General features: G+C 48.0%; 10 protein-coding genes across 10 annotated transcripts; 5 read left to right on the top strand and 5 right to left on the bottom strand.

Moving 5' to 3' along the window:
• Positions 1–27: 27 nt before the first annotated feature.
• On the top strand, positions 28–986 carry EV420DRAFT_1312535 (uncharacterized protein; the record flags this gene model as incomplete). Its single annotated transcript, XM_060468597.1, has 2 exons — positions 28–522; positions 577–986. The coding sequence occupies 2 exons, from the start codon at positions 28–30 to the stop codon at positions 856–858; spliced, it is 777 nt and encodes a 258-aa protein (XP_060327017.1). The 3' UTR covers positions 859–986.
• A 294-nt stretch (positions 987–1,280) lies between these two features.
• Positions 1,281–2,092, bottom strand: EV420DRAFT_1338230 (uncharacterized protein). The gene is made up of 2 exons (XM_060468896.1): positions 1,518–2,092; positions 1,281–1,465 (listed from the first exon to the last, which is right to left on the bottom strand). The coding sequence occupies exons 1-2, from the start codon at positions 2,067–2,069 to the stop codon at positions 1,394–1,396; spliced, it is 624 nt and encodes a 207-aa protein (XP_060327016.1). The 5' UTR covers positions 2,070–2,092; the 3' UTR covers positions 1,281–1,393.
• A 53-nt stretch (positions 2,093–2,145) lies between these two features.
• Positions 2,146–3,234, top strand: EV420DRAFT_761336 (uncharacterized protein). The gene is made up of 6 exons (XM_060483372.1): positions 2,146–2,241; positions 2,295–2,441; positions 2,495–2,542; positions 2,622–2,724; positions 2,776–2,932; positions 2,981–3,234. The coding sequence occupies exons 1-6, from the start codon at positions 2,197–2,199 to the stop codon at positions 3,144–3,146; spliced, it is 666 nt and encodes a 221-aa protein (XP_060327015.1). The 5' UTR covers positions 2,146–2,196; the 3' UTR covers positions 3,147–3,234.
• A 1,028-nt stretch (positions 3,235–4,262) lies between these two features.
• Positions 4,263–6,478, top strand: EV420DRAFT_1563698 (uncharacterized protein). Its single transcript, XM_060473948.1, has 2 exons — positions 4,263–4,443; positions 4,512–6,478. Exons 1-2 carry the CDS (start codon positions 4,319–4,321, stop codon positions 6,118–6,120), a joined length of 1,734 nt encoding a protein of 577 aa, XP_060327014.1. The 5' UTR covers positions 4,263–4,318; the 3' UTR covers positions 6,121–6,478.
• EV420DRAFT_761406 (uncharacterized protein) lies at positions 6,370–8,781 on the bottom strand. Its single transcript, XM_060483374.1, has 5 exons — positions 8,626–8,781; positions 7,300–8,574; positions 7,097–7,244; positions 6,522–7,039; positions 6,370–6,451 (listed from the first exon to the last, which is right to left on the bottom strand). The coding sequence occupies exons 2-4, from the start codon at positions 8,572–8,574 to the stop codon at positions 6,690–6,692; spliced, it is 1,773 nt and encodes a 590-aa protein (XP_060327013.1). The 5' UTR covers positions 8,626–8,781; the 3' UTR covers positions 6,370–6,451; positions 6,522–6,689.
• EV420DRAFT_761358 (GWT1-domain-containing protein) lies at positions 8,782–10,894 on the bottom strand. The gene is made up of 8 exons (XM_060483373.1): positions 10,734–10,894; positions 10,299–10,682; positions 10,063–10,248; positions 9,879–10,011; positions 9,724–9,828; positions 9,401–9,669; positions 9,139–9,348; positions 8,782–9,084 (listed from the first exon to the last, which is right to left on the bottom strand). The coding sequence occupies exons 1-8, from the start codon at positions 10,836–10,838 to the stop codon at positions 8,938–8,940; spliced, it is 1,539 nt and encodes a 512-aa protein (XP_060327012.1). The 5' UTR covers positions 10,839–10,894; the 3' UTR covers positions 8,782–8,937.
• A 464-nt stretch (positions 10,895–11,358) lies between these two features.
• Positions 11,359–13,083, bottom strand: EV420DRAFT_761296 (uncharacterized protein). Its single transcript, XM_060483371.1, has one exon. The coding sequence runs from the start codon at positions 12,821–12,823 to the stop codon at positions 11,651–11,653; it is 1,173 nt and encodes a 390-aa protein (XP_060327011.1). The 5' UTR covers positions 12,824–13,083; the 3' UTR covers positions 11,359–11,650.
• Positions 13,084–14,964: 1,881 nt separating this feature from the next.
• Positions 14,965–16,385, bottom strand: EV420DRAFT_1563687 (uncharacterized protein). Its single transcript, XM_060473947.1, has 3 exons — positions 16,128–16,385; positions 15,132–16,066; positions 14,965–15,074 (listed from the first exon to the last, which is right to left on the bottom strand). Exons 1-2 carry the CDS (start codon positions 16,145–16,147, stop codon positions 15,154–15,156), a joined length of 933 nt encoding a protein of 310 aa, XP_060327010.1. The 5' UTR covers positions 16,148–16,385; the 3' UTR covers positions 14,965–15,074; positions 15,132–15,153.
• Positions 16,386–16,492: 107 nt separating this feature from the next.
• On the top strand, positions 16,493–16,962 carry EV420DRAFT_1646711 (uncharacterized protein; the record flags this gene model as incomplete). Its single annotated transcript, XM_060477943.1, has 3 exons — positions 16,493–16,633; positions 16,690–16,743; positions 16,792–16,962. 3 exons carry the CDS (start codon positions 16,493–16,495, stop codon positions 16,960–16,962), a joined length of 366 nt encoding a protein of 121 aa, XP_060327009.1.
• A 1,269-nt stretch (positions 16,963–18,231) lies between these two features.
• Positions 18,232–19,670, top strand: EV420DRAFT_761170 (uncharacterized protein). Its single transcript, XM_060483370.1, has 3 exons — positions 18,232–18,928; positions 18,995–19,145; positions 19,206–19,670. The coding sequence occupies exons 1-3, from the start codon at positions 18,485–18,487 to the stop codon at positions 19,571–19,573; spliced, it is 963 nt and encodes a 320-aa protein (XP_060327008.1). The 5' UTR covers positions 18,232–18,484; the 3' UTR covers positions 19,574–19,670.
• The last annotated feature ends 889 nt before the right edge of the window (positions 19,671–20,559 follow it).

The raw sequence follows: 20,559 nt of genomic DNA, 5'->3' as shown, positions 1-20,559 counted from the left end.
ATGAGTGTGGCAGACTTCCAGGTAAACATGTCCAAACTGAAAGACCTCGACCATTCGGCCCGGACGTCCGGCCCAGATCAGATGTCTCTCACTGACCATCTACTTACGCTGCCAACACCCGTTCCCTATGCAGACGCGCTCAAGCATCCATTCCTGATATCCGCTGCCGAGGGTACCCTTCCCCATGAGCGACTCGGTTTCTGGCTCTCCCAGGACAGGCTGTATGCCGCTCATGCTTATCCTCGCTTTATCGGCTCGCTGATCTCAGCCATTCCATACGATACATCGCACAAAATTGGGTCCCCCGAGGAGCGCTTGAACCAACGTATACTCGATGTCCTGGTCTTCTCTCTTACTAATGTCGTGAGAGAAGTCGGCTTCTTTGAGGAGACGGCGAAGGAGTGGGGCCTCCGAATCGAAGGCTGGAAGGAGCGGAAGGGTACGAGGGACTATACGGCTGAGATGGCCCGCGTTTCCAAGTCTCTTGAAGAAGGATTAGTGTTTCTATGGGCAATGGAAAAGGTGAGAGAATACTCAACTTTTCCCGGTTCTGCTATACCAACTTTAACCGCCCAGGTTTATCTGGATTCTTGGATCGCCGTCCATACACAACTGTCCAGCTCTCTCGATACTATTCCTCCAACACCCACGCGGTCAGCATTATTATCTCTGTCGGGCAACTGGAGTAACAGCGAGTTCAAAGCCTTCGTCGATACTCTGGCTGGTATAGTCAATGATTCAGGAATAATGCCTGGGTCTGCATCATGGAGGCGAGCTGAAGAAGTTTGGGCCAGGGTGGTGGAGCTGGAAGCAGCGTTCTGGCCGGAAAATGGTGAAGAGTCCAGTATGCTTTCCTGAAGTCAGCATTACGCGAAAAAAGCCGGCTAGCCCAGTCAAAACATCGTGTTTATTACTAGAACTTATAATGATTTGCTGATGTTCGTCAAGACAGCTATGGGGAAGAAGCGCTCAGCATACAATTTCGATGAACAAATTCTTGGTATCAGAACTCAGGGATCACAGAATGAGCTCGGAGCGTGCAAGAGAAGTCATAAAGCAGTGATTACTGTTAACGTCTTACGAATTATGACCGGTCGAAAAATGAAGAAGCAAATATCTGAGGTGGAAGATTGCGTCAGGCATTGCATCGGGAGAAAAAGACCATGCTCACTTTGTGAGTCAGCAGAGGCATTAACTTCTGAGGACGTATCAAAATCTTCTTGTCATCCCAATATTGCGATAGGTGTCGCGTTAAAAGTGAGGTAATATTGAGAGAATTTGAGCTTCGAGTCAAGGGACACTCCTACGTATTGATGAGGAACGTTTTCTCGCTCATTCTTTTCTTTACGCGTCATATTAAGATGCAGGAATGCAATTGTAGATGCATACAAAACTAGAAAGGTAGTTTGGCCTTTTTGTTGAGCTGTGGTGTATCCAGAGGATTTGGCCGCCTGTTCTTGTGATACTGCAAAGCAACATATAAGCACCAACAGAATAAAATAATGAACAGGACGTACGCTCTTGTACCGCTTGATGCGTTGGTCCATATCTTTCAGCAAGATCTTCTTGTAGTTGAACCGACGCCTCTTCACGCGCTCCCACTTGTGTCCCTTGAACATTCTCTTCTTTCCCGAGTACAAGCGTGTACCACTCTCTGCGCCCTTGACCCGCCTCTCATTGACCTTTCCAGCCCATTCGACCTGACTTAACCAACCCTCCCGTAAAGCTTTCTTCTTCTCTTCCAGATTCAGCTTCGGGTTCTTTGCCGGAGCTGCGAGGATCTCCGCTGCTCGTAATTTGGGACCTGGAGGTAAGAGATGTAGAGTCTTGGAGGCCTTGGCCTGTTTTACGAGCTCAGCCTGGCGTCGCAAGGAGTACTTGGGTGGCGCCCATCTGCCGCTTGTTGGATTGAATCGCGGTAGAAACGGGTTAGGGAGTTGAAGAGCCTTCGGATTCGCGTCCGCCTTTTCAGGTAGTGGACCGTATCGCTTTAAGTGATGTTGGAGGCCTTTTATCTCGTGCAGACGAAATCTTTTGACGGCATTGAGGCCAGCCGCCGCCGTCGACATGGAGGCCGGAAAGAGAGATGCTTTGTTTGGCAACAGCCGGGCGATGAAATAATACGGATTAAGTCAGCGATACCAGGTCTGATCTGGACTTTTTCTTCGCCGCCCATCTTGACTCCTTACTACCATCATGTCTGCATTTCGAAACAACAGAAGCACTCGGAAGCCTTACACTGTTCGTGATACTTCTCTATAGACCTTTCTACCTTTCCTTCAACTCCTTTTTAGCGACCAACCAATACCGATGGTCATTGGTTGCACGACAAGGCCCCTGGCCTGAATGGCGCCAAACGAGCGCCTACGACCTTCGCCGCACCGAATTCAAAGATCATCGTATCAAACTTGCACTACGAAATTACGCCTAAAGACCTAACCGTGAGTGAGCCACATCTGAGACAAAGGGCTGGAATGACCTTTGTGGTGCCTAGTCAATTTTTGGCCAGTTTGGCACGCTCGTACGCGAGCCGTTACTCAGGGTACGAATATCCGACTAGCACCACGCTACCTGAAAAAGCCAACCAACGACCCGCGCCTTTCGGTTTTTTTGTTACAAAGTACGACCGCAGTGGACGCTCCACAGGGACCGCCTTTATCTCCTTCGAAACACCCGAGGAAGCAACGATAGCAAAAAAGACCTTTGATGGTAAAGATGCTAAAGGTACGTGTGCATTTCTTTGTTGTTATCATTTCTGATTCGATTCTCTTGAAGGTCAAGCCATGTCGATAACCTTCGACACACTGCCGCCCCGGAACCCAAGACGTGCGACAAGTGCACCAACAACATCGACTCTCCTCAACAGGATCCAGAAGCCTCCCCTTTTGGATCGTCTCGGTGTGGACGAACCCAACCCTAAGAAATCTGCCCCGTATGTTTCCTTTTACTGTCGTTTTCGCATCTCTAAGTTTGATCTTAGCGGTCCTATTCGGTCGAAGCCTGCTCGCAAAGCCGCCGGGAAGGGTCCCAAAAAGCCCAAGACTGCTGAAGATCTGGACAAGGAGCTTGATGCATTCATGGGCGACGCAGAGCCGGCGGCAGTACCCGCAAAGGAGACACCTGCCCAGGATGTAGAGATGGCATAGACGTTATGTTCTCATTTTAATCTGTTTGTCATATATGTAAAGGTCGTATAGTTTTGAGTTCTTGTTGCAATAGTATAGCCTGGTTTTCTGCTTTATATCATGGTACTGACTGCGTTGTTTCGCAGGTACATGCATACCTCTCAAGAATGGTTGGTCTTTTTCAGGGAATTGAAAAGCTAATCATTTAGAATGTTGTTGCAACAGATGCCGGTGCCTAAAGCTTCTTCACGGCGAAATTGAGGAGCTGGAAAGAAAGCATACATTGACGGTTTCTGGCGCGTGGTGCAGCGAAAGGCGCAACCAGCGCAAAATGAACAGAACTTCAACTTAGAAAACCGTTTTATGGATGGACAACATGCCTCTGAGGCAGACCGAAGCGGAAAAAGACTTGTCGACGCTGTCTGGTGTGTGGGGTTATCTCGTTGCATGGATTCGACTGAAGTGATTTTATAAGGAGGAACAACACCAATACTAGTAATGACAATATTTGGCTCATATTTTTGACACTCGCCTACTGCCCTCAGCAACGTACAACTGCTTCTATGATACGGCTTCATCCTAGATGTGAGTAACAGCAATCAAGCCATCGGGATATAGATGAGCTGCTAGGGCACATTCTAGAGCACATTGTTGACACCTAGTGCCTGATCCACAATACAACGGAGAGGTGGCGGGGTCGCTTTTCTAAACCTAAGCTTGCACACCATCATCCTAGGAAGCTTAATTTCTACACTGACTATGATGGAAGATTTTCGCGTTATTTGTGATTGATCTAGGTCCTACTTACTGGCTTGTGAACAACTTCGCTGTGATCATTTCTTCGTCGTCATGGCAGATCCTTCGGCTAAGCGAACCTCAATAGTACAGTGGATCATTTGCCGTACACGGAGAGACGAGGTCAATTGGGTAATCCGACTCACACATTCGACGTAAGCCATCTTGTTATCTTTACTCTTTGACTGGCTGCCTTGTCACGACACCCCTCACCCAATCGGTGATCCTCCAAGTAACGAGTGAGCTTTATATACAAGAAAGCTGCTCTGCTGGATGATGACTGATCGGACTTTACGGTATCATCACGACCAAGAAAGGAAATGAACCCGTCTGATTCCTGCTTAGGGCCCGGTTCTTTTGAGTTTCGGCGCCTAAACCCAAGTCTACATCTTTCCAACATGCCACCACGTAACAAGCGAAGAGGTGCTCGTTCCACCCTCGCACCTACTCAGCGTCCCCAAGACCAGTATCACCATATCATCCCACGATTCATATTAAGGCGTTTTCATGTTGGCCCTCGCAAGTAAGTACTTTTAATCACCGGACTATGAATTTCTTACTCATTCAGTTCCCTCAAGAACCGACATAGAGCGACGAAAAGATTACCATCCGTTCTGGCGTAGATCCTGGTCAGGTCCTTTATTACGATCTGGCTTCCGGGATCCTCGACGTACGCTCAATCGGGACAGTTTACGGGCAGAAAAACTTCTATCGAGATGCTAGTAACCCTAGCAACGTGAACGAGGTGGAAGAGAAGCTTTCCCTACTGGAAGGAAAGGCTGCGTTGACTATTGAGATTCTTCATTCCGAGCTCGCGCGGGGGAAAGTCACTATCAAGCGCAGACACCTCGATATCTTGAGGAAATTCATGTTCGTGATGCACTACCGCAAGATGGGTAGTACGTACTTTGATCCCAATCTTCAGCCTAGCCTGAGGCAATGGTTGATCCGGTATCAAACCGAGCATCAGTGCCAGACACACGTCGACGTATGGTTACGCATTATGCGCTACTATCTAGATACCCCCCACTCCCAGATCGTGGACGACGCCCATGCAGAATACAAGAAGTATGGCTATGCCGAAGCTTTTGAACAGGTTGCAACTGGCGTTGACCCCATTATGGAGCATCCAGAATCTATTGCGTATCAGGTCCAAGCTGAAAGGTACTTTCTAGGCATATGGGAGGCTGAAGCGACATCAGAATTTATTATGACTACCAGCGCATTCGGATTGTGGGAGGGGCTGACACCGGAACTGGATACCATCCATCGCATTTTTGTCATCAGTCCGCATGTTGCTCTCGTGTTGCGCAGTAATGTGCTTCCCCTGCCCGGCGAGCCCCAGGCCCCGATGCAGAGTGTTCTGCTATCAATTCCGCAAGAAAAACCTAAATCTCGACTCGTGAACGGAGAAACTGCCATCAGGCTCTCCGACATGAACGACATGTCAGAATTTAACCGTCATAGATCCCCCAATGATGATTTTACCTTCACTATCACGAAACTCACCTTGGATCAAACTGATGCTTTCAACACTATCATCCTGCAGAACGCGAGGTCTGACGGAGCCGTCACATTCTTGGGGAGAGAGCGCATGTTGCGTACGCTTCGTGTGTTCTGGAATAGTCCATTATACAAGTTTCTTCGCCACAAATATGCTTCGCTCATGCGTTATCTATCCATCATACCACAGCCACTCTCCCATGCATCCATATCCTCATCGTTCGAACCTGTGGACGCAGAACTTTATGTTGCGCTCATGGGAATTGTTCTGAACCGGACTAAATTTGCTTCTGGGTATGATCGAGCCCTGTCTATTTACCGACTCTTACAGACAACATCTCGTCGTCGGACATGCCCTTTCGTGACACAGCACATATATAATCTCTCACTCATCATGGAAAGCTGCGTAAATCACTTCCCCGGGCCCTCATTCAGGAAGCCACAGTCTTCATTACGGCTTAAAATGTCGCTACCGTCAGAACTGTCGCTGAGGATATTTACCACCTTGGAAAATTTTGTTTCCATAACATTGGGTGCGAAGATGGATTTCGATGAAGATGTTCTTGGGAAGCTGGGAAAAGAGGTAGCTCTACTTGGTTTCCTTGATTGGCTCGATGTTGAAATGCCCATGGTTTTGATAAATGGTATGTCGGTGATGGATATTTTAACTGTGATGGATGCCTTCTACTTTGTTTAATAAACCTTTTTGTATACATGCATACAGGACATCTTATTGAGGACGTAAAGTCTGAAAGCTTGCGGGTCGGAGGCAACCTTTACCATTCAGCTTATCAGCGATACCGTCATGATCTCCTAATCTGCGTGTAAGGTCATACCGAATGTGAGCAGAAGAAAACATTACCTTCTGTGATCACTGAAGATTTTGGAAGGATCAAGAGTCTCATGAAATGCCACGTCTATCAAGTTTCCACTTGAGCCTCAGAGGAAGGTGGCTACTTTGCCGGTTCTGGTGCCACATGTGTATTACACCAACATTACCATCTTACGCAAGTCATACACGGAGGCAGCTGCAATAATGTTAACGTATTATGAAGCAAGTTGATTGATATTCAAAGTACGGTCGCGGCCGCGACTCACTTCGCGCGCTTGTTGAGCTTGAAGTCACGATAGGTTCCCTTAGTTCATATGGGTGAAAGTTTGTTGAAGTGCACTCTTTGATCAGGATGGCAAGCATGCGTTAGGAAGTATCTATGTGAAGGAATACAGTACCCACGACATGAGTTCGGAAATAAATCGTATCAATTCTTACCAGAGCGTTATCCATTCTATAGAAGTTTTCTGTGTCGAACCGCAAGGGAAAATAGAGAACACGAGTTTTCCTTTCTTTTGACTCCGTTTGGCTCGTTCCACCTCTCGTTTCCATTCAGTAGGATCCACCGAAGTCTTGTACTTCTCCATATTTCCCACCGACACTTTCATGGGTGCAAATTGATAGTCCATGCACGTTACTGCAGGGACGCCGTTGTCGAAACCCAACCTTGCATAGAAGTCACTCGTTGCTTCTTCGATCTGCTCTTTTTCATGTTGTAGGTCCGTCAGCAGGATACAATGCAGAAGCGGTTCGTCGCGTAGCACCACGTCTTCCGGATAGCCCTCTAATTTAAATATCATCCTGTCAGTTGATGAAAGCTATGGGAAGAAGGGAGACCGACTCCTTCTTCTGATCCTCTCTTGGCGACAAAAAACCCGATGAGTGTCACCTGCTGCCTTTTGACAACTCTGAGAACAGAAAGTCAGTCCACATCCGCTGCAGCGGTGGAGTGCCGCCTCCATGTTCCCCGTTTCATCGACTGATTTACACTACGGAAAGTTGAGAGTGAGATGATAGAAAGCGCTGTAGAAACGTAGAATGTACCTCTATGTTCATGCAAAAGTTTGGTTTGTAGTCACCATGTAGCCTGGCCCGTGTCTCCCAGCGATGATTGGCGACATCCAGCAGCGTAGTCCATGATTTAGCCAGCTCGCTGGGAAAGCCAGGCGAGTCGATCGCGGATATATCCATCTTCCTCAATGATTTCTGGACCTGTCGTAGAACGGTCCGCCAGATAAGGTTGGTTGTAATGACGTAGAGAATTTGCGACAGGCCGATGCAAAGGTACGCAGGCGGGTTTATCAGGCAACACTTTAATAAAGACGGGAGGAAATGGGTATATCTTAGTGCTTGAACTATCCAGAGAGGTCCCCGTAATAACGCCAGTTGAATGCAAAATAAGCACTTCGTGATAACTTCGAGTCTATCGGGGTGTTCTCCCATGGTGACCTGCATGTGAGCCTCGACGGCGCGTGAAAGAATATAACACATCCATGGAGTTGACTTGGCCAAACGGAACGACAATCCCAGTGAAGAATCTTCATCCGAAAGGACGCGCACCACCGACAGATCGTCCCTTATGACATCCCAAGCAATATCCACGCAGTCAATGTCGCGGATAAGACGGGATAACACCGAAGTGAGTCGTGTCACAGGTAGTTCCTGTTTGACTATTTGAACCAGCATCTTTGTAAGTGCTTTGTTGCCCTCGAAAAATGGAATCACCAATTCAGAGAGGCATACCAGCCTGTGCTCCGACGCAACAATCCACACGTGCGCCACACATGACATGATGTTCTGGGAGTTGTGAAGGATGCTAGGATTCGGAAGCCTTAGCATGACCGACGACAGAGCCAAGCCGGAGATTGCACCGGTTCTGGAATATGTAAGCAGCATGTCCGGATCCGATTTTTCAACGTCATTGAATAATTCTGGGCGTCTTAGCACGACTTGGTTGAAGAAAACCATAATCCAAGGAAGAAGACGAGGCCAAAGGTCCATGGCCTGGTTAAGTATATGAGGTTTGATGGTTTGGGGATCTGCATACACCAGCCTTTTTATCCCATGGATGCAAGCAGATGAGGTTGCGAATGGTATCATCAGCTCCTTGAACTCCTTTTCTGAGACTGAGGCAGGATCATAATGAATGTCCTCTGCAGAGATTAACGCAATGTTGCGTCTGACTTGATGCAAGACTAAGGAGGGATTAATAGTCTTCTTGAACACCGCTTCTATCAAGTCTTTGCACGGAAAACTATCATCTGAGTAGTCTTGCCAGTGCCGACCCAGCGCGTTACGACGTGTACTTGGGTGAGGCATCTGTAAAAATTTGAGCACGTTTCCTCGATATTGCAAGTCATTTTTACGCACTGAACTTTTCTACAGACTGTAGGTCAATCGAAGATTGAAGAAAGCTTTGCCAGGTTGAAAATACTTTTCCGAGACGTTGACGTATGACGTACAAAAGTTGGCGGCCAGTTAGCGTCGGATCAAATGGAGTTTGAAAAACAAGTAAACTAATTGGTGAAAGTCACTTCGTACGACGCAGGCATCGAAGCGAGCTGTACAAACAACCTTCACTGATGACTGTCAACAATCGTGAGGACAAATTTACTACTGCCAGACTCCAGTAGATCTGACAAGAACTCAACAACAGAACAAGCAAAAAGCATCTCTGCACGATTATATTTTCCAAACACGAGTGTTCCTCAGAACCCACGCCGTCGCGCACACCCCAAGCGAATATCCACACAAAATAATCATGGCCCAGAAATTGGAAGTGAACATGGTAGGTATCGTCAAATTGATCAGACCAGTGAAGACGTTTGCCTGTACATGACCTATCAGCACAGATCACACATTGGAATAGAGAAACAAACCGACCAATAGGAATAGAACTAGCCCATTCTTATTGATAGCTTCAAAAAGAGGAGCAGATACAGCTATGCGGGATGGTAAGACGTCCTGGTCGCTCTGTTGTCGGGTGTACTTCGACCTTGATGGCGAAGGGTAGAAATAGAGGTCCATGAGAAGGTATCCCAAGATAAACGACGTGTTATATGCCGCTACCCAAAGGATATACGACAAGTTGACCTGAAACGTGGCGTTGAGACTCTTTCAGAAAGGAAGCTAAATGAAGACAGACCACACGCCTAGACACGCCTTCCTTACCATCGATCTTGAGTAGTCTCGTCAACCCCATGAATACCCACCACAGCATTGAATACGCCCACAACTCTGTGGCTGTTTTGTCATTCTGTCGAGAAGCATACGAATGTTTGTATTTTTCTCCTCCTCCTAACGTCAACTCGCCATTTTTATTAAATTGGCGCTGGAACCGACGGAAGTACGAAGGCGAAGGGGGTAAAATCATCGTCCCTATTGATAGTCCCAGGAGATGTACGGCGAGATAACCTGAGAGACCATAGACAATTAGAACTAACTACAAAGGCGACGCCGGAAACAAACCTAGAAGAGATACGATGCCCTCTTTGTTCGCCGACAGGATACCAACGCGTGGAGCGAACAGGACGACTTCTTGCAAACCAAACACGGATAAGCCGAGCTGCTGACCTACGGAATAAGTTAATGGAATGCACAGGGCTTGGAAAAACAGAACCCACACAATGCAATCAGGATACCAAGCATGGATATCGGAACCCGAAGGATTATTGGGTGAAGGAAGATCTCCATTACTGGCAGGAGGGCCATGGTGATGAAAAAGTTCCAATGGGTGCCGTACTCCGTTTCGTGCTCCTGTGGATCTGCGTCAGAATGGGTAAGCAGGACCAGATCCTTCACACGAACGGGATATTCTGTTCCTTTAACAAGCAACACGCGCACAATGCCCAGGACCATAATAGGCAAGACCTTACGAATTGTGGTGACCAGCTTAGAAAGTACAGGTGATGCGAGATAAGTCGGATTCTTAACAAGTGGGATTGCTGAAATGACTCCTTGAGAAAAGACGAAGGCGCCAACACCCAAGTCCATCTGGTGGCGATAAATCATATATTCAAAGTCGGCAAAGGGATAAAGCATACCAGTGAGACTCCAAATGACTCGCACTTGGCCAGTGAACGGGGGAACACAGGAAAGTCCACTGCAAGGATGGCGAGAATTGTCATTAAGAGCATGTGTGCGCGATATGTTGTTAAGAACGGTAGCGGGGCCACAGTCGCCTTGGGACTTGCTGTACCTCGTTCACTTTCATTTGAAGGAAGTGGCGTCCCCGATTCGCGACGAGACAAAAATGACAGACCCAGAGCCGGAATCAACATCAGAATTGAGAGTAGCGCTGGCATATTGGCGAATAGTGTCATCGACAAGAGAAGCGGTAGGACCAGGATAGCCCATGATATCGGAAATTTATTCAAGCTTGTTGGGGATGTTCTTGAGAGTATTGTGTGGTAGAGAAACACGGATGCCTGGGGGAAAAGATTGAATGAGCACTGACAATACACAAGGGAACGACGAACGAGAGCCGCACTAGATATCAAGTTGACGTGGGTCACCGTCGAGCCTGTCGCTCCAGAGACAAAATTTTCCTTCAATTCTTTGTAGTCTCCTGCATCCTGCCTCATACTGTTGGGAAAACAAATGGAAAAATAAAAAATGTTGTGGTGGTGGTGGTAGAGAGGTTCCTGTATGCGTGTATCCGGCTTGGGCCGGCATGACAACATCGGCAAACGGTCCGACTTTTCCGAGAAGAAATCTTGAGATCTGGCCGCTTGGATCCCATCTTGCTACCACAGATCTTCAGCAGGGCTGCGTATTGATATCCTCCTAATATCCTACTCGTATATCTTCTAACGTTACCCAGAGATCTAGGCCTAAGTCCATCTCTTTCTCTTGCAGCTTTCCTAAGAGACTCGGAGTTTTAACGTCGAACCAAGTTGAAGACGGCGTACGGTCTTCAAACCAATAGTTTGGTTGGCCTAGACTGAATCAACGGAGATAAATACAACTTGACCCCTCATGGCGCCCGGCGGTACTTATTCGTTCACGCCTCATGTCATGGCTGGAGCAACCTAAACAGGTCCAATTTAAAGGTCACACCATGCAATGTTCGGAAGTCCAACTAGGGACGGCGACTACTAGATAGGTATTGCACTACATGCAAGACTGCATAGCGAGAATAGAGCGACTATCGGTACAGCGGTACATGTATACAGTACAATCAGACAATCAGAAATGGAATCGATGCGTGGATGGGTAGGCTTTGTCGTAGCATGTGGAGGGGGGGGTAATAAGTAATGGATAGCGGTACTTAGATAGGGAAGGAATGCGAAAGATAGTGCGGTCATGAAGTATTAGATGGTGTCTATCGGGAACACAGCGTCCGTTAGTAAGTAATCAGTCAATCAAAGAGTCCTTCGTCTCATCTACCGCCCCTCTACGAGCTATTGCCTCCCTGAGGTGTCCCCGTTCTAGACGGCCCCGGTAGTAAGCTATCGTACGACGGCGGAATCTCGCTTGGGCCTGCATCCTGATGTTGGATAACCCCACTCGGACCGGGGCCATTGACGAGGTAGGCTGAGCGGTCGTCAGGATTGACGATGCCCAGCTGGTGTTGCCTCGCCTCGCGCTCCTTTGCAGACATTCCTCCACCGACACCGCTGGACGAAGGAGGAGGAGTGTGTGATACTGGTGAGCCTGGTGGAGAACTGGGAACCATGGCATAAGGATTGTACGCTGAAGGAGGATAAGAGTCTCCAGAGTACTGCGACATTGGCGGTGGAGATGCAGGCGAGCCGTTGTAATAATTTGCGTAATTACTTCCCTGGCTGTTCGTGCTCGTGCTGATGGGGAACGGCGAAACAACTCCAGCACCGATTTCTGCTCCTCCGAGCCGTCCACCCATTCCGTCATCTTGATCATGCTCATCGTCCAGGTTCAGCCCCATATCAGGCGTCCGGGCGACAATCCTGTCGGGGTCAAAGTTCCCGTCAAATTTCTCTGTGAAGAGGTCATTCTGCCGGCGTTTGTAGAGGAACAAGAGAAGAGCGAGAACCACAGCGAGGCCCGCGATACCACCGATGGTCCCGCCCACTATGGCGCCCGTGTGTGATGAGGAAGATGAAGAGGAGGCAGAGGAGGAAGAGGAGGAAGGTGCCACGATGGACGTGGTCGCAGTCACCTGCTGGCCATTGGATTGCGTGATAACAAGTGTCGTAGCGATATAAGATGTATGCTGCTGAGTATTGCCATTAGAACTCTGGCTTTGACTCTGACTTTGTCCTTGACCCGGTCCTCCTCCTGACCCCGTATCGGTACTACTGCTCGTGGTGTCAGTGGGAGGTGCCGATGTCGCGCTTGTCGTGGTATCAGGCGGAATGGAGGTCGTGGATGCAGCAGTGCCACTACTAGACGATGACGAGTCTGTAGGTGGGGGAGTAAAACTGCTGCTGGTCGTGCTGGTCGTGGAAATGGTCGTCTCCGTCGAACTCGTCGACTGCTGGGTTGTCTGGACAGAAGATGAGGTCGACGGAGCGGGGGTCGTCGTCGTCGTCGTATCGGCAACAGTCGTGCTGGCCTCTACGCTCGATGAACCTGCTGAGGACGACATTTGGGATCCTTCAGCGACGACGAGAAACTTTTGGATGGTGAGAATACCCAAAGAGAAATAGAAGGCACTGGCCGGGTGTAGAGTGTCGACACATGTCACACAGCTAGGTGGCGGTAAGTGCCGTTTCGTGAGATGCACTCACAGATATTACGATCCGGTGCTCGGCTAACATTCGGCTGGCAAATTCCGACTATTTCTCCCTTTTTTGGATTTCGTGGCGGGCATGCTTAACCGTTAGACGCGTTCTCACCGTCAAGTCTGGAGCCTAGATTACTTCAGCACCGTCTGCTGCATCGGATTCGTAGTGCATCGTACACGGATGTCTTGGTCCGTCGGGCGCCATTGTCGTCCGTCACACCGCATTGAAATTTCCCAAGATGTCAATCATTGCATCACTCCTCGCAGGCACGCTAACGTTAGCTATGCTGGTTCGCTATTCAAAAAGACACGAAACGGCCAAAGAATGCTCCGGGAACATCAGAATCATATCTACAAATGAGTGAAACTTTTCCACCGGTGAGAGCCAACTCAATGTACATACTTTGAATGTAATTGGATTGACGGAATGCGGTAATTCTCAGGACGACATTGGACATATATTGGACGTATGATTCTGGCGTCCCGCTGTCTTGTGTCCTTGCTCTTTTGACTACGTCTTGCTTCCATCGTATGTGGAATTTTGAGTGCTGTTCACTAGCTAGTATGGGCTCATTCTGCTCTCAACCAACTGATCCATTGGCTCAGCAGGCGTTTGAGGGGGCTAAATATAACGAACTCTGATCTATCAGATCATCGCGGGCGACCGGCCAGTCATCGTACTTTCCAAGGCTAATTACACGCGTTAAAGCGTGCTTGGCTTCTTGCCAACCCTTGGTCGACGGTCGTTACCTCTCTGCTACTTAGCAACCGTGGGAATTGAAACAAATACAAGACCCGCGGATGCATTTTCAGTCAATCCCCTTTACCTTCAACCATCATGAGCGATTGTAGTATTGATCCGACAGTCGTCGCGCAAGGTATCAACCTCCGTGTAAGTGTTTTACTAGTGCTATTGGGGTGTTTCATCTAATCTCATCTGCGACATCCCCTTTTCGCAGGGAAATCAGTGGTGCCGACATGCAGATAGCACCGGAGCTACAAGCTACCACTACAACAATCGATGAGTGCTTCTACGCTGTCGGCCTTGGAAAATCTCTATATTGATTGTCAGCGATGGGACTACCTATCAACACAATATGGATGGCTCCTCCGTCTCTGACAAGGATTCTCGTTTTACAGGCCGCCGCCAGCTAAAACCGAGTCTCCCTCCCAAGATGTCATTAGTAAAGCAATCCACTCCCAACTTTGAGGCATCATGAAAGCTCTAATCTGACCTATCAGTTCAGCGCTGAAAAATGTGCATCAATTTGAGAGCGGGAAAGCTTACTAATTCATTGGGAATGAATCTTTACAGTACACTTTGATAGAGCCTGGCGCCCAATGCGTAATGTATGCCTACTATTCTTAAATCAGATATGAACATTACTTTGATTTACGAGCTGTACGAACTGATGAGCATATCAGCTATCCAAGGCCGACACGTCTATCGATCCAAGTCGGAAGACAGAAGGTGGGCATACCTCAACTATAAGTAACAGTCTCTAATGCACGATTGCATGTTTACCCTTGACATTCCGGAGGCTATGAGTCCCCAAAGGCGTGTGAAACAGCAGAGAAACCGAATCGGTAGACTATGCCGCTGATCCTGGGATTATTTGCTGTATAAAATTTTGACTAAGCCGTAAACACTTTCTGTTCCTTGATGTAGAAGAACGCTTCATTATAGGTCAGTTTACAACAACACGTGGAGAACAGCTGTGAATCCACAGAGATACGACAGTAAACCAGGCCCGAAGATCGCCAAAAATACCTTTTCAGTGAAAGTTCTTCACAGCGACGCCCAGCAGCACGAGGTTGCATTTGGCATTTACAGACATGTTTTCCCGAATAGTTCACCTTCATGGCTTGTATTTACCAGTACGCTATAGTAGAGATCAGCTCAGAGTCGTCAAAGCGAGCCGGCACATCGCACAGCGGTGTAAGAAGAGTTCGTCCAAGGTCAACTCCATTGACCGCTCTCTTATGCATATAGACCCAACATTTATCAACGCCGAGTTTCAATTCAAATTTCTACAACACAGAATGTGCATTACTATCTGGCCCCACCTAATTGCTCACGTCGAGTAGCTACGGCCATCCTATCTACGATCGTCTAAGCTATCGTGTAAGAAAGATTGAGCCTCGTTCCAAATAATCACACCGTACTTACCTTGTCTCCTTCATATTCATCCTTAGCATCCTGTTGGTTTCGACGCAATCGTGGCAGAAAGTGGTAGCGCAGCGACAGCTCGTGCCACCCTGACGATCGTTTCCTGCTTCACGCGTGTAAATGCAGCTGGATTGAATTGTGCCAACCGTTTGAAATCCTTCCGAACTTGAGCGAGACCAAATTGGCTGTTGGAAAGATCAAATGTGGAGAAAAGGTTGATGTATTTGTCCGATATGGTGAGTTGCCGATGACGTAGGTCGAGAATGACCTGACCGCCGTAGCGGTTGAACCTGCCTTGGCGATATCTGATGCATAGAATATAACATCGTTCATGTTTCAGGGCCAGAAAAGGCTGCAGGAGTAGATCCGATTTGGTGGCAGTCCTCGTAGTCATTTCTTGATTTGCTAGAGCGTTTTTGAAGAAGTACGATGGTAGTGAAGCAGTCGATTTCAGGACAGGTGAACTAATGGGGAGTTTAGGCAGATTAATGGAATGAATAAAGGCGGGTGGTTTTGCACCAAGATTTTTGAACAGAAAGAGCTTTGGTGTTACGGCAAGAGCGGTCAGGTGACCCATTGTCGAGTCGACTAAGGCAGGTCGTCTGTCGTTACTATGCCTAGCCAGTGCAAAGCTATGAACAGGCGTTCCATTCTGAGGCACAGTCTGGACGAGTTCTAGATGAAAGGATGGACCAGCCGACTCTAGTACGCTGAGAACAAAGCCTTCGCAAGAACAGGTAGGAGGAAGGATGGATCCTTTCAAGGCGTTACCGAATTCCTCGAAAGATAAGGTTCCAAGAAGGAAGCGGTTGCGGGCCTCGTCCGTACTTAACAGGTCTCGGAGGAAAAAATCGAGCGCAGTGAATGTATCGAAAGTGTCCTTGGACCATGCATCGTCCACGGCCTTTTTGAGAGGAGCAAAATAGTGAGAGGGCCTATCGAGTTGCGTCAAGAATCAGCCGGGTAGCTCAGAAACAGTGAGTATTCAGCACATACGGTAGATACTCTGGAGCCATGTAAATTTGAACGGGTTTGGTATAAGGCGAGGGATATAGAAGGCGTTTCGTCCGGCGATTCTGAGAGTTTTGAGGTACAAAGTCAAGTGAACCTGAGACCCAGCAGGCCTTTATATAGAGATACGAGTACCGCGAGTATATAATAAAGCCGGCTTGCCAGGCTACAGCAGGCCGGGCCAGCAAACCAAGTTACGTTGTCGAACCGGTAGCGGCAGTTGCCGGGTCCCCGATTCTTTCCCTTTGGGCGAAGAAACGGCATGCTATAGTAGAACAGTCTCAGACAACTCTTTGTCCTCTTTGTCACACCAACGTCACACGGTTATTCCACCTTTCCTCTCAACCACCATGTCGACTTCAGACTCTGATTCATGCGCCTCCTCCGTGGACTCTACACTTGATTGCATCTCTCGCTCGACCTCTAATTCGAGTGCGACATCTGTCGCATCACAGGAGCACCCGATTGTTCTTGAGTGGGCGAAATGGGAGGTATGAAAGACCTATGCACTATGCAAGCTACGCTAAATTCTAATGCCATCTCCTAGGATCGCCTCTTTGAGGATGTGCCCCCTCCACCTGAGGATCTTTTCGACAATTCGGTAAGACTCATGCTCACATCCGATGTCTCGGTGTTAACAATTCTCTAGGTTGACTATGCCACGCGTCAAGCCCGTCAGAAGGCATATCAAGCGAAGGTTGACGCTGCGATGAAGGACGTCCTTGAGGAGTACAAGAAGTGGTGGGCGGATAATGATGAAGCAATTTGTGCGTACTGGGTCTTCATAGCTTTGGATTATTCTGTGATTTCTGATGGTTGATTGATCAGCGGAGTGGATGGACAGCTGTGAGCAAAATGAGGGACCGGACTGTTGATGGACGTTTGTATTCCCGTAAATTGTGTGATTGTACTGTATACGTATTGAATTTTCATTGTATCTTTCTGTAGCTGTCATTGCTCTTGCATACTCATCGAGGCATGTAAGGCGAGTCTCAATATTCTTTACACCATCAGAGTGAAAACATATGTTCTGTGATCCTACAGAGACGCTGCCAGAACTAGTCGGGCTGTTCCACCGGTAGTTTCATCCGCATACTATCAGTCCTATCATTCTCAAACAGGTCATAGGTATCTGGCCGTGGGTTGTTCCTTGCTCGTGTTCTTCCTTGCGGACTTGTTGGATCACCCAGGGTCGTTTATCAAAGTTCCGCTGCTACAGGTGCCAGATTAACGACGATACACATGATTTGTACTTACACTTTCTTGCGGCCGTGATTATTTCATGTAGGTAAGTATGCGACACACGCCATGGTGGGACTTTTGCATCGTATACATCGCACGCTATTCGTACGACGCGAGTAACGAGTTGCGACACATTAAACGTCAGAACCGCGTGACTTGCCGTGTTCGACATTACACGTACGTACAGTTGTAATGACTTCGGACAATATTTTCAACTCTATGCTTCCAACTTTCATCGGCTTCCGTTCCCGTACACATTCAAGAATCACTTGGTGCGTAGGAGGACGACATACTCAAGTATCATGCTCTAATGTTATTATAGATGCCTAAGTCAAGTTTGGCGTGCCGCCAGCAAAAGGATTATGACCTGTTGTTGATTAAAGTGGCGTTCAAAGATCCGCTCAATTGCTCCGAAACTTTCACTGCAGTCTTTCTCTGAATTCTCCTCCACGTATTCCCTTCGACCTCAGGTGCTCGTTGCCACCGACAGAGTTGTGTGGACTGGCGGTCTCGCTGGTAGCCTCAACTGCGTGTATCCGTGGAATATGCAGGATAGTCATTACTAGCTTGGAGAGAATCAGTCCTCGCATCATTCACCGAATCATTGATCTCTGGCCGCGTTTTCTTCCACGGATTATACATCTCCTAAGGGTTTACTGAAGGAGCCAAAGTCATTCGTCAAGTTATCCGTCGAAAGGAATACGCTCCTTTCGTTCGCCAGAACAGCCGCATGCGATAGCGTATCTCTATTGTCGATTATGCACACACATCCCAACATCCTCCGTCAATCGTAATATCTCATCTCGTGTCTGAGGCAGGTGTGGATAGTATCCTTGGAGAACAAGCTGTCGTTCATCTCCTTCATTATGCCCACATTTTTCATGCAGGAAAAGACGTTTACTATAAAAGCCTTCGTCGATGCAATCAGGCAAGAAATTCCTGCTCAGCGACTGACGTCGGTCATATCTCGTCTTGTCCGCGACGTTGATTCTGTTGACATCGATTAGTTTTCCGTCAAGGACAACACCATATTATTATGTGCTCTTTCGGATGATCCCACGCTAGGGTTGTCGTTACGACTGGCAAAGTTGATACCATGCATGTGTTACGTGCTTTGGCGTGTCGTCGAGGCTCCAAGGCCGACCACAGAAGCAGGCGAACAATGCAGGATGCTAGCCCTCTTGACCGGCTTCGTCTCCATCCATGTGGGACTGGGACATGGACCGGATTGGATTGCCCAATCCCTGAAGCAGACCCATTTTCTCCAGACGCTCTGGAAATGCTCGAAGGAAGATTTGACAGCCGAACTCGCCAAAACCGTTGCAGAGATCCTCCATACGCTTACCATCAACCTCATATGGCGAACCGTTTTGCGGCAGGTTCGGATATCGCTGAAGAAGCTGGAGTCTACCATTGACGCCCCCAACTTCCATCATTCTTTGCGAAAACCGTGGGCCACACTACTGTACGTAGCCAACCAACGTTGGGAGAGACGTGCCAGTCTACATGGTGGATCTGACACCAATGTTTGTATGAATTCAAAGGTACTTGCTATGTTCTTGACTTTTCTTGAATGATCATTGACTTACCTCATATTATGATCGTTGTAGTACCTAGCGAACGATCCGGTTACTGGAATTATTGCAACAAAGATTCAGCGCTGCAGTGGATGCGGCTTCGCATTTTGTTCTGCCCATTGTCAGAAAGAAGCAGGTGATACTCATCGGAAATTTTGTCAGTTCGAACGGAGTCAACGGAAAGGTTGGTCTCTCTTTTTATATCTTTTGAATGCGGTCTCATGGAATCATCTGATACTACTAGAGGGTTATCCGGATGGCGTGATTCAGCGCGATGAACTCTTCTTGCATCACATCGTGATGACTGACATACGCCACGAAGAGAAACTTGTCGAAACGCTCATCAGCGACTATCATACCAAGCCCAACGCGGACACGTACCCTCCAGTAACGTGCCTGGATTATCGTGCCGTGTCCATGAGCATATCTGTAGGACACTGGGAAGGCTTCCGAGGCACTTGTGGTATCAAGGATTCTGAATTGTTTCAGGAACTGGAACGGGGGAAACAGGCTGCTGGTGTTGGGAGGAACGGCAAACTGGTACTTTCTCTCCTCCCTTGCGGTTTAACGTTAAGGGCTTCTATCTTGTGGATAGAACAGACCTCTGCCTAATCATATGCGAGACTTGTCTTTGTGATGTGATTCCCGAAACAGTTGTGAGTGTTGACGATGGTTTGACTCCTCGCTGTCGTACGACACATTTACCTGGCCTCAATGTATCTGGTGAGACGCTGGTCGACGGATTTTAACTTACAGTCCCCCCGGGCTATCTAACATTGGACCATTGGCAGGTCTGTCTGAAACAGCTTGCACGCCGCCAACGCTGGCGACAAACAATTTTTGATCTTCATCATCACTGGTACTCTGATAAAATCAGGATTCTGGATAAGGGTTTTCTGTGATACGGCTGTTAAGAGTTCTTTTTGGTGCAGCCTCAGGCTCCAACCTCAGCAGCATTAATTCCGTTATTTCAGCCATAGTCATTAGGCTCCCGTAGGCACAAATCCGCAGAATGCAACATCTCTTTGTTATGACTGCTGCACACGTTAACCAACAGTATATGCTTCTCAGTTGGTCGAGGCTGTGCCTAAAGAGCACCCATTTCTTGCTCATGATATGACAGACGAAAGGCACGGACACGTCATCCAGCCATCATAATGTCTTTTTTAAAATTAGCCTCAGATTTTTATTCCTCCTATAATCAAGCCCGTCGAGCCGTATTATGGAATGAATCGAACTTTGGTATTCATGACAATGATGACAAGAACACAGGACAGTAGGTAGGTATGTAGGTAAGAAGGCATCGGGAGACGCCCGAGGGCCGTACTACTGCATTTGGATAGTTCATTTCCCTTTTCAGTCATGTTCATATTCCCTCATCATGCATCAAGACCGATACCGTTCCCTTACTCTGCGCTTCGTTCTGCGTAGTTGTCGCTTTACTGTATGTGACATATCGATTCTGGACAGTTCTACACTTGAACTCGATGTGCTCGCCAAACCCGCTGGTCCGGCCAAACATTTCGCCGATGTTGATGGTTTACTATCAGCTTCTAGCGTCTGACTAGGTGGACTCATACTATCAGAACAGAAATAAC

Source organism: Desarmillaria tabescens, assembly GCF_030435595.1.
Source record: "Desarmillaria tabescens strain CCBAS 213 chromosome Unknown EV420scaffold_37, whole genome shotgun sequence".
Taxonomy (NCBI): domain Eukaryota; kingdom Fungi; phylum Basidiomycota; class Agaricomycetes; order Agaricales; family Physalacriaceae; genus Desarmillaria; species Desarmillaria tabescens.
Note: the sequence above shows the minus strand (reverse complement) of the source record. Positions and strands in the feature narration are given on the sequence as shown.

What these genes read in the sequence shown, in the direction of transcription:
- EV420DRAFT_1338230 (XM_060468896.1), bottom strand. Translation starts at nt 2,069, where the DNA reads ATGTCGACGGCGGCGGCTGGCCTCAATGCCGTCAAAAGATTTCGTCTG. An exon ending in GCATCAAGCGGTACAAGAGC is followed by an intron (nt 1,466 to 1,517) that starts GTACGTCCTGTT and finishes GTTGCTTTGCAG; the next exon opens with TATCACAAGAACAGGCGGCC.
- EV420DRAFT_761358 (XM_060483373.1), bottom strand. Translation starts at nt 10,838, where the DNA reads ATGAGGCAGGATGCAGGAGACTACAAAGAATTGAAGGAAAATTTTGTC. An exon ending in TGGTATCCTGATTGCATTGT is followed by an intron (nt 9,829 to 9,878) that starts GTGGGTTCTGTT and finishes CTTATTCCGTAG; the next exon opens with GTCAGCAGCTCGGCTTATCC. An exon ending in AAGGCGTGTCTAGGCGTGTG is followed by an intron (nt 9,349 to 9,400) that starts GTCTGTCTTCAT and finishes GCCACGTTTCAG; the next exon opens with GTCAACTTGTCGTATATCCT.
- EV420DRAFT_1563687 (XM_060473947.1), bottom strand. Translation starts at nt 16,147, where the DNA reads ATGGCTCCAGAGTATCTACC. An exon ending in ATGGCTCCAGAGTATCTACC is followed by an intron (nt 16,067 to 16,127) that starts GTATGTGCTGAA and finishes GCAACTCGATAG; the next exon opens with GCCCTCTCACTATTTTGCTC.
- EV420DRAFT_761406 (XM_060483374.1), bottom strand. Translation starts at nt 8,574, where the DNA reads ATGCCTCACCCAAGTACACGTCGTAACGCGCTGGGTCGGCACTGGCAA. An exon ending in ACTTTTGCATGAACATAGAG is followed by an intron (nt 7,245 to 7,299) that starts GTACATTCTACG and finishes AACTTTCCGTAG; the next exon opens with TGTAAATCAGTCGATGAAAC. An exon ending in AGAGAGGATCAGAAGAAGGA is followed by an intron (nt 7,040 to 7,096) that starts GTCGGTCTCCCT and finishes TATTTAAATTAG; the next exon opens with AGGGCTATCCGGAAGACGTG.
- EV420DRAFT_761170 (XM_060483370.1), top strand. Translation starts at nt 18,485, where the DNA reads ATGTGTTACGTGCTTTGGCGTGTCGTCGAGGCTCCAAGGCCGACCACA. An exon ending in ATGTTTGTATGAATTCAAAG is followed by an intron (nt 18,929 to 18,994) that starts GTACTTGCTATG and finishes TGATCGTTGTAG; the next exon opens with TACCTAGCGAACGATCCGGT. An exon ending in CGAACGGAGTCAACGGAAAG is followed by an intron (nt 19,146 to 19,205) that starts GTTGGTCTCTCT and finishes TGATACTACTAG; the next exon opens with AGGGTTATCCGGATGGCGTG.
- EV420DRAFT_1563698 (XM_060473948.1), top strand. Translation starts at nt 4,319, where the DNA reads ATGCCACCACGTAACAAGCGAAGAGGTGCTCGTTCCACCCTCGCACCT. An exon ending in TTTCATGTTGGCCCTCGCAA is followed by an intron (nt 4,444 to 4,511) that starts GTAAGTACTTTT and finishes ACCGACATAGAG; the next exon opens with CGACGAAAAGATTACCATCC.
- EV420DRAFT_761296 (XM_060483371.1), bottom strand. Translation starts at nt 12,823, where the DNA reads ATGTCGTCCTCAGCAGGTTCATCGAGCGTAGAGGCCAGCACGACTGTT.
- EV420DRAFT_761336 (XM_060483372.1), top strand. Translation starts at nt 2,197, where the DNA reads ATGTCTGCATTTCGAAACAACAGAAGCACTCGGAAGCCTTACACT. An exon ending in TTACGCCTAAAGACCTAACC is followed by an intron (nt 2,442 to 2,494) that starts GTGAGTGAGCCA and finishes TGTGGTGCCTAG; the next exon opens with TCAATTTTTGGCCAGTTTGG. An exon ending in AACCCTAAGAAATCTGCCCC is followed by an intron (nt 2,933 to 2,980) that starts GTATGTTTCCTT and finishes GTTTGATCTTAG; the next exon opens with CGGTCCTATTCGGTCGAAGC.